The 9,643-nt window shown below is 45.7% G+C and overlaps 3 protein-coding genes across 3 annotated transcripts in view; 1 reads left to right on the forward strand and 2 right to left on the reverse strand.

Annotated features, from left to right (window-relative positions):
• Positions 1-841: 841 nt before the first annotated feature.
• LOC119269616 (probable N-succinyldiaminopimelate aminotransferase DapC) lies at positions 842-4,004 on the reverse strand. The gene is made up of 10 exons (XM_037551491.1): positions 3,720-4,004; positions 3,515-3,645; positions 3,298-3,383; positions 3,100-3,194; positions 2,820-2,916; positions 2,588-2,702; positions 2,264-2,418; positions 2,049-2,174; positions 1,429-1,661; positions 842-1,223 (listed from the first exon to the last, which is right to left on the reverse strand). Exons 1-10 carry the CDS (start codon positions 3,899-3,901, stop codon positions 1,202-1,204), a joined length of 1,242 nt encoding a protein of 413 aa, XP_037407388.1. The 5' UTR covers positions 3,902-4,004; the 3' UTR covers positions 842-1,201.
• Positions 4,005-5,667: 1,663 nt separating this feature from the next.
• LOC119269627 (type III polyketide synthase A-like) lies at positions 5,668-8,060 on the forward strand. Its single transcript, XM_037551500.1, has 2 exons — positions 5,668-6,006; positions 6,834-8,060. The coding sequence occupies exons 1-2, from the start codon at positions 5,808-5,810 to the stop codon at positions 7,805-7,807; spliced, it is 1,173 nt and encodes a 390-aa protein (XP_037407397.1). The 5' UTR covers positions 5,668-5,807; the 3' UTR covers positions 7,808-8,060.
• Positions 8,061-8,169: 109 nt separating this feature from the next.
• The window catches only part of LOC119352854 (pentatricopeptide repeat-containing protein At3g13150-like), a 2,099-nt gene continuing 625 nt past the window's right edge, over positions 8,170-9,643 (reverse strand). The window contains exon 2 of the mRNA XM_037619447.1: positions 8,170-9,643. Within this exon, the coding sequence (XP_037475344.1) occupies positions 8,549-9,643 (1,095 nt within the window). The 3' untranslated portion in view covers positions 8,170-8,548.

Below are 9,643 nucleotides of genomic sequence, written 5' to 3' on the forward strand. Positions count from 1 at the left end.
AAAGGAGAGCCATGGGTGCTATGTGGGACCTACACGGAGACCCCTGGGTGTGGGCCTCACCCTGGTGCCCTACTTTGTCCCTTGACGCGTACATATACCCCCTAATCACCATCATATTTATCAATGCCGTTTTCATCCATCACAATGGTGGGTTTGTAACAATTATATTTAGCATCTTCTCTCCCATACTTCAATACACAGATCACATGATTATCCATCTGATCTGACATAATCTTTATGGTGTGATTTTGCTATGTGACAAATTATTATTACTTTATGATCAGATTATGGATAGTCTTTTACATGACTTATAGATATATATTGCTCTCCGTTTATTCATTTGCAAATATAGACAAAAAAATGTAGAGGGAGATGTTAGATGGGATAGATCTTCAAGAATGAGTCTCACTGATAGTAATGAAAAAAAACTGCAATTGCATCTTCGGCACCGAGCCCCGACGATGAATACAATGTGAGGGGAATGTTATTATCAACAGTATGTCATCTTACTTAATACTCCCTCCGTTCCTAAATATAAGTCTTTTTAGATATTTTAAATGAAATACAACATACGGATGTATATAGACATATTTTAGAGTGTCGATTCACTCATTTTGCTTCATATGTAGTCACTTGTTGGAATCTCTAGAAAAGACTTATATTTGGGAACGGAGGGAGTACAATATTCTAATTTTCTACCCCCCTTGTGAAGTACTCCCTCCGTTCGGAATTACTTGTCGTGAAAATGGATGTATCTAGATGTAATTTAGTTCTAGTTACATCCATTTCCGAGACAAGTAATTCCGGACGGAGGGAGTATTAGCTACTCTCTCCTTTCCAGTTTGAAAGGTCCACGTGTATCCTTATATCACCAATTCGATGAATGTAATACAAGTTTTACATCACAAAAGTTATACCATCAGAAAATTACACAAATGTAGCTAGCGATTAGTTAGTGCATGGAGTTAGTTAGGCAAGTGTGGAGGGTGGCTTTGTGGGTGCGTGAGCCTATATAAGCACTGTAATCATTTTTACTTTGAACCAAGGGAATAAAAGTGAGAAAAGACGCTTGCTGTGTGAAACAGCACGTCACCAAAGTCATGCCTCATGTGTTCTTATGCAAACTGTGTGAAGCAGCCATGTGGAAGAAGGGAGCTAGGATCAGCTCCAACACTGCCTTGGCTGTAGTTTCCGAGCATCTTTACTTGGTAACATGTTCATTCCTGTGTTGAAATGACAATGTGTGTGAAAACTCAAATTTCTGTGTTTACAACGCTGCTACTCCCTCCGTTCCAAAGTAAGTGTCATGGTTTTAGTTCTAATTTGACCTAAAACCACAACACTTATTTTGGACAGGGGGGTAGGAGATATTGAAGGCATTTCCAGTGAAAAGAAATGCCGCAGAGGGTATTATGATCTGAGTCTCACCTTCCTTTCTTGGACACGCAAAAGCTTTGTGTGTCATGTGGCACTTTTTCGTTGCTTTTAACCAGCTTCATCATCTTCTGGGCAGCAGCCTTGAGGGTCTCATCGCTCTTGCAAAAAGCAAACCTCACATAACGGTGATGGTAACTTTGGTCGTCAGCATCTGTGTGGAAGAAGCCACGACCAGGTACTGCCGCCACACCAGCATTGTTAATCAAGTTCGTCACGAAATCTATCTGCATTGACATCACAGGGAAATGGTCTCAGTTGTTGAGTGTTGGTGCTCTACTGGTTACTTCGAAAGCATTTCCTTGATAGAGAATTAGAGATAATAACAACATGTTGAAGAGTCGGTAACTAATAAAGCTTGATGAATGTGACACTATTAGTACCAAAATATCTGAAAATCTATAGACAGTTAACTGTTCTGGATTAGTTTGTCTTCAGAGGGACCAGTGTAACTAATAAAGCAAACCAAGTGCCAGTGCAATAATATCTTGCTTTACCTCCCAATTTAATAAACAATTGTTTGCTCCACATGGTTGAATTATCAGATAATAGTGGTGTTTTCTCATTCATGATCTCATATTTCAACAAAAGTTCAGTATGTAAAAGGAACTCACGTCGGAAATTTGCCAGGACTTGGGCAACTCAGCAAACACAAAGACTGAACCTTGTGGCTTGAAGCTAATGTGGAAACCATAATTTTTCAGTAACTGAAGAATGAAGTCTCTTCTCTCTGCATAGTCCTTTCCAAGGTAAGTACAGTTAAAACGACGATGGGTAATTGAATTTGATAGAATGACATTAATCATAAACAGTTAGCATGAAACCTTACTTTTTTAAGGGACTCATAGTAGTCTGGTGTGCTGGTTAGCGCAATCAATGCAGCTTCTTGGAATGGTGCAGGAGCTGAATCTGTCAGTTTGACATGGATATTTCTTATTGCTGTGGCTATGTTTGCTGCAGCACAAGCCCAACCAATTCTCCAACCTAGTCAGTTTATACAGCTAATGTTAACATCCCACGTCACTAGCAAAATTTACACTTGCATCATACAGATTCATGGTAAATCTGCACAGTTACTCAATATATCTGTACAATGAGCAACACTATGAGTAAATCTGTACAATGAGCCTAGCTATGTAACTGAGTAACCCACCAGTTACACTGTATGTTTTTGACAGTGAGGATGTGATGATTGTCCTCTGTTGCATTCCTGGAAGAGAAGCCAGAGAGATATGCTTGTTCTCATCATAAGTAATATACTCATAAACCTAGAATATCCATAATTTTAGACTCGTTTCAAAAACAGACAAACGGATTAATGAATTTACTGAAGATGTTTAACTACTATAAAAGCTATTTCTGTCCACGTGATCGTGCAGATTTACCTCGTCAGTTATTGCAAAGCAGTCCATTTGCTGACAAGCTTGAGAAATAATAAGCAATTCCTCCTTGCTAAAGACCTTTCCTGTTGGATTATGTGGGCTGCAGTAATGAGATTTAACCATGTCACAAATTGAAACAGCACAGTTGGACTCAACCAAATGACTAGTACAATGAGTGCAAATCACTCGTGCTACTTACAGAGGTAAGCATCGTAGGGATAAACATAACAGTGGCATCTACTAAGTTAGCAGTATATCCACGAAAATAGTGGGAACTATTCACCTATTTAAGACCACTGCCTTTGTCCGACTAGTAAACGACTTCAGAAATTTATCCGCATCCAGTGTCCAAGAAGGTGGATCCAATGGCACATACACCTTCATGCACATAAATTAAATTACACAAACACGTAATTAGTCAGCAGAAGACCATCATCATTCATGTCTGAAAATAAAACTTTGGATCAGACGAAAGACATACAGGGACGCCCCGGGCCAGCTCAATGCATGTTTGATACGTTTCGTAAGCCGGGTCAAAGAGGAGAACCTCATCCCCTGGGTCTATAACTGCAGGAACAGAAACCGCATATGCATCAGTACATTCACCAGGTACAGCATTCCCCTTGAGCTGCCACGATTCAGTAGCCCATATCATATGTACAGAATGAGCATTAGTAGTAGTTTGCATGAGGTACTACTTGCAAATACTGCCGCGGCAAAGGCCTCGGATTGCCCGCAGCAGATGGCGAAGTCCGTGAGGGGGTCGACATCGAAGCCGTGGTCCCGTTTCATGGTCGCCGCGAGGACGTCGCAGACTCCCTGCACATGCCTTGAGCCAGCCATCCAAACGCGCGTCACAATAGGGTGACTGAATCAGTGGCGATGGAGTCACGGGAGGCGGACCTGTACTGGTTGAGGTCGGCGGCGATGGCGGCGGCGGCGGCGGCCTTGACGTGGGCGGGCGCGGGGAAGTCGGGGAACCCCTCGGCGAGGTTGACGGCCCCGACGCGCTGCGCGAGGTGGGAGAGCTGCTGGATGGGCGACGGGGCCGCCCGCTTCGACGCCTCTGACAGCTTCCCCTCCATTGGTTGCTCGCTCGCGCCGACCTCGACTGCTCCACCTAGTTCGACTGTTGGAGTCGCTTGGCAGCTCGCAACGTTTGGATAAGGCCAAGGTGGAGTAGGATCTTGGCGTGATTTTGAAAAGTCAAGAGGAACGAAGCAAAGCTCTAGTCATCCTTCCATTTACGGAAACACTCCCCTATCTTTAAATTAACAGTCGTGGCAAAAAAAACAATAAAGAGATTTTCGTAAATCAGCCTCAATCTCACCTCATGCTCACAAAAATTATACGAGAACTGACAAAAGTTGCTTCCAGACAATTTCCTCTAAAAATTATGGTTTACGCGAAGATTTTTAGGGGAACTGTTTGAGTTGCTCTTAGAGGAGAAACAGACCCGTATCTTGAAACTTTAGGATTTCTTTCGGAACTCTTGGTTGATTTTAGAATTTTAAGGAATCAACCCACTCATGAAAGGATCCTTCCTCTGTTCCTGCGCAAGCGGGAGCTATATGTATCGTGCTGACCTTATTAAGGAATCAATCCATTCAGGTTCTACTGTCTGACTTGGTATGAATGTCAATTTTTTCTAAATTTATCCCAAGCATTTTTGCGACGGGAGATGAAGTTTCCATTGACCACGAGATGCTTGTGGTAACTTCGTCAATTTAAATATTTGTCGTTCCAGTCTCTCGTAGGTGTTCATAAGGATTTCTCCTTCCATCCTGTCAACTCCATATTTCTAGAATTACTTGTACTTGGGTTGATGAACCACCTAGCTTTTTATTGCCTTACTTATATCTTGTGAACGATGTAATCATGTTTTGCAGCCAGTAAAGCATACCGTGGGAGCCTCTCTCTCTCAAAAAAAAAGAAGAAGAAGAAGCTAGACATCCCCGGGAGTAGCATGTTTAGTCCGACAGCCCCTGTTCTTCACCCACAACCGGGCCTCGTCCTGGTCATGTCGAGCAAACCGGCGATGTGAGGCTACGCATTGTCTGTAGAAGACTGCTGTGTGCAACAGATGCTCACGACGAGTATACAGAGTATCGCCAAAGATAAGAAACGGAAGCATGCAGCTGCAGTCAAACAGGTGGCGATGTTGGGAGTGACCGAACAATTCTAACTCGTCTTGGGCAGTTTTTGAAGCCAATGCTAGCCGTGCCGCTTGGTACAGGCCGTCTAGAGAGCGCACGCACGGTGTGGGCAAGGATCGTCGGAGCCAGGGAGCCGTGTCGCGCGCCCGCAGGCGCGGGCTTGAGTTGGGCGCCGAGTGTGTGCATATAACAATCCTGGCACGGTGGCACAAGTTGCGCGCAGACCGCGTATTAGGCGTCCCAGGCACAAGCAGCAACAGAAGAGAACCTCCAGGTTTCAGCTCCAGAACAACCTTGTAGTGATGTTGAAAACTGACAATTTCCAAGAAACAGTATACCCACCGAAGAGAAGTGAAGAGTCACTGCTCATACTAGTAACAAACTGTAACCACATTTCACGAGCAAGTGTGTCTGCCTGCCCACAGACTCCAGCATCAACCACGTTTCAGGTAAACAAACAAGCACGAGACATTTTTACAACAGGGCACGGGGTCACATGAAAAAAGATCACACCGAATAGATGGGCAAAAACTATGGGCGAGCCAAAGAAGGGGGTGTGAAGAACGAACCTTCGCCGAGCCGCCCTTCCACAAAAACTGGAAGAAAACCAGATGACCAATCCACAACCTACCATCCTTTTCAGTTTACACTCATGCCGTCGTTCCCTCAGGCCTAACACCAAACAACCCGCTCCCTGCAAGCCTGAACCCAAACAGCCCCATGGCGAGCATCCCCTATTAAAGCGGAGCACCCATCATGCACACAGCGAAATCACAGGAGCGGAGAACTTGTAAACCTGAAGCGGAAGGAAGCAAGGAGCGACTGTGAGGCAGCGATGTCTGGCCTTGGTGGAGTCGGGAGCATTGGCGGAGGCGGCAACGGCAGAAGCCAAGGCTTGGGGGGCAAGGCCAAGCTGCTCGCGCTCGGCAAGGGACTCCCTGAACAAGTTCTACCCCAGGAGAAGCTCGTGGAGACCTACCTCCAGGACACCAGCTGCGACGATCCCGCCACCAGGGCCAAGCTCGAACGCCTCTGTGAGTTCCCTTCCTTCATGTCATTTGTAGTTTTACATATAACAGCTTCCCGGGCTGAGAGTTTTAAGTTGGCAACAATAGTTGTTCTCTGTCGACTTCGAAAACAAAAATAGTTGATTCTCCGTAAAGAGATCATTGACACTAGTGAGTTGTAGTAATACTGCCATTTGGTTGCAGCATCTTAGTTTACAGAATCTACCATGCTTTAGTATAACTGTCAGTTATCATAGGTGCAAAGTGCGACAAATCTCCACTCGGTAAATAAAATGTTAACATGGTCATTATTACTAAATCCCAGTTACAGTTTAGCTTAAGAAAATCAGCAGTACCTAACCTATTTTATAGAGTATATAAATTGTGTAAAATGGAATTAGTGTGATGAGAAACACAACAAAATTCCACCTAGAAACAAAATTCCACAAGAAAAGACTGTAGGAAAACTCGCCTACAGTCATTGACCGCTCCAAAAAAAATCCACCTAGAAACAACATGCATGCACAACTAGAATTATTACTCTCCAATTGTACTTATTTTTTGCTCTAGGAGAAACACTAGGACACCCCCTCAAAAAAGAACACTAGAACACCATTTGTTTTTGTCCTTCTGTTTGTGGTGAGGGCTAAGCAAATAAGAGTTAATAGTACATAATCACAAACTATAAACTATACTTATTTGTTATGTATTCCCTCCGTTTGGAAATAAGTGACGTGGTTTTAGTTCAAATTTGAACTAAACCCACAACACTTATTTCCGAATTGAGGGAGTAGTAATTTGCATCAGTCCCTCCAATGTATGTATAATGGTTCCCCTGTGATTTGATTTGACAGGCAAGACCACAACAGTGAGGACAAGGTACACTGTCATGTCGAAGGAGCTCCTGGATGAACACCCAGAATTGAAGACAGAAGGCACTCCAACATTGACGCCACGGCTTGACATCTGCAATGCCGCGGTGCTTGAACTTGGTGCTGCTGCAGCTCGTGCCGCCCTTGGTGAGTGGGGCCGTCCGGCAGCTGATATTACCCACCTGGTCTACATCTCCTCCAGCGAGCTTCGCCTCCCAGGGGGTGATCTTTTCCTGGCAACCCGTCTTGGCCTCTCTCCAAACACAGTGCGCACATCCCTTCTCTTCCTTGGCTGCTCAGGTGGTGCTGCCGCCCTCCGCACTGCCAAGGACATTGCAGAGAACAACCCAGGGAGCCGTGTCCTTGTAATAGCGGCGGAGACAACTGTGTTGGGCTTCCGGCCGCCAAGCCCTGATCGTCCTTATGACCTTGTTGGTGCTGCTCTGTTTGGTGATGGTGCATCAGCTGCAATTATTGGAGCAAGCCCTATCAAAGCAGAAGAGGATCCTTTCTTGGAGCTTGAGTTCTCAACCCAGGAGTTCCTACCAGGGACAGACAAGGTAATTGATGGCAAAATCTCAGAGGAAGGGATTAACTTCAAACTGGGGCGTGATTTGCCTGAAAAGATTGAAAGCCGCATAGAAGGCTTCTGCAGGATACTCATGGACAAGGTTGGGATAAAGGAGTTCAATGATGTATTTTGGGCTGTGCATCCCGGTGGACCAGCAATATTGAACAGGCTGGAGGTTTGTCTTCAACTTGAGCCAGATAAACTCAAGATCAGTAGAAAGGCCCTGATGAACTATGGGAATGTGAGCAGTAACACAGTCTTCTATGTGCTGGAGTATTTGAGGGATGAATTGAAGAAAGGGGCAATAAGGGAAGAGTGGGGATTGATCTTGGCTTTTGGCCCAGGCATCACATTTGAAGGACTGCTAGTTCGGGGCATTAACTGAAATTGAAGGAGATCCAAGTAGGTTACTACCAGATATATGGAAAGGTCACAAACAAGCTTTACATGGCACGGTAGCATTTCACAATTATAATTATACAGTGTAAGGATAGCAATTCGCGACTATAATTATATACTGTAAGAATATCATAAGCATAGCGTCTTGATGATTTCTGTTCACTACATACTCAGTACTTTGTAATTTTATGCTTTATGCTATCAATTATCAAACAATGTCAGTTACTCGAGTTTGTTCCCAAGACTGTATAAGCTGTGATTTTTTTTTAATCTGTGCTGGTTGTACAATGTACAAGTGCATGACCAAACTAGTACTGGTACAACTACCTTCCTCTCAGAAGGAAAACGAAGCAGAACAACTGAGGCTTGAAACATACCATTATCATAAAACTATTCTGAATTACACTAAACAAACGGTTACAGTGATAGATAGTAGATAGTATCATGATTCCCTTAGCACTTCAACAAATGTAATATCTTTTTAAGTATTACCAAAAGGCAACAAAATAGAAGAAGCTCTTACAGAAAAGGGATTATGAAATGGCGCTGACCATTCTGCCTTATAGAGACATTACACTCTGATCTAACAATTGGACCTTGAAAGATAGGCCCATGATAACATGAAGACAATACTAGAACCCATGTGAATGCCCTTCTTCTTCATCAACGTTATTCAAAGGCCAAAACACTTGAATAAATCAGAACTGACTTGCATGCCTCCAACAAATCATGGATCTGAACTTGGTGCTCCCTCTTCAAGAGATAATTCACCAGCAATCTTCTCCCAAGCAACTTTAGCATCCCCTTTCACAAGAAAGTTCATCTTGGCAACAACACCCTTAGCCTCTGCAGACCTCCCTCCCTTCACCAACCCCTCGACTAAACCCTTGACAGCCTCAAATGATGGGGCTGCCTTCATTGCAAAGCAGCTGTTACAAAGCCACAGTGCATCATCAAGCCTTTCCTTCTCGACCAAACTCTTAAACAGCAGGACATATGTCTGCGAGTGCACCGACACTCCCAAGTCACTCCTCCCCTCCCGCCTCTTCATCACCTTCATCCTCTTGAATACTCGCATGGCGGCCCCGACATTCCCCTCCTTGCAGTACCCCTGCACAAGCGCATTGTAAGTACCGTAATTGGGCAGCACGCCTTTTGACTCCATCACATCGAGCAGCTCCTCGCCCTTGAAGGTTTCCCCCTTCCTTGCAAACCACCGCATCCGGCAATTGTACGTGACGACATTTGGCTCCAGCTTGTTCTCATTGATTTCCTTGAGCAGCTTCTCAAACTCCTCGGCATCGTCCTGCTCGGAGAACCCAGCGAGGAGAGTATTGTAGGATATGATGTCCGCGGGCGGGCGATGCTTAAACTTCTTCTTGGCCATTTTATTGAGCAGCTTGCGGGCGGCGGGGAGCTCAGAGCTCTTGACCAGAGCGTGGAGGAGCACGTTGTGGGAGGCGCGGCCAGGGGCGACGCCGAGCGAGGACTCGGCGGATTTGAAGGTTGACTTGAGGTCGTCGATGCGGCCCGCGCGGAGAAGCGCGGAGAGGAGGGCGGAGAGGGAGACATCGGAGCGGGCGGCGGGGGCGGAGGAGGAGAAGGCACGGACGGCGTCGTCCGGGCCCGGGAAGAGGGAGAGGGCGCGCGCGAGGAGGCCGGGGGTGACCGGGGCGGAGGCGAGGAGCTGGTCGAGGAGGGAGGCGGCGAGGTCGGGGCGGTGCAGGCGGTCGAGGCGGGAGGCGGCGAGGGAGAAGAGGTCACGCGAGGTGTGGAGGCGGTGGTAGTCGGGGCTGGAGAGCGCGGAGGCGACGAGGGAGTG

Source organism: Triticum dicoccoides, chromosome 1A (assembly GCF_002162155.2).
Source record: "Triticum dicoccoides isolate Atlit2015 ecotype Zavitan chromosome 1A, WEW_v2.0, whole genome shotgun sequence".
NCBI classification, from domain to species: Eukaryota; Viridiplantae; Streptophyta; class Magnoliopsida; order Poales; family Poaceae; genus Triticum; species Triticum dicoccoides.

Coding starts and splice junctions, on each gene's coding strand:
- LOC119269616 (XM_037551491.1), bottom strand. CDS start 3,901: ATGGAGGGGAAGCTGTCAGAGGCGTCGAAGCGGGCGGCCCCGTCGCCC. Junction 3,646..3,719: donor GCCGACCTCAACCAGTACAG/GTCCGCCTCCCG, acceptor GGCTGGCTCAAG/GCATGTGCAGGGAGTCTGCG. Junction 2,917..3,099: donor AAGGCAGTGGTCTTAAATAG/GTGAATAGTTCC, acceptor TCATTACTGCAG/CCCACATAATCCAACAGGAA.
- LOC119269627 (XM_037551500.1), top strand. CDS start 5,808: ATGTCTGGCCTTGGTGGAGTCGGGAGCATTGGCGGAGGCGGCAACGGC. Junction 6,007..6,833: donor GGCCAAGCTCGAACGCCTCT/GTGAGTTCCCTT, acceptor TTGATTTGACAG/GCAAGACCACAACAGTGAGG.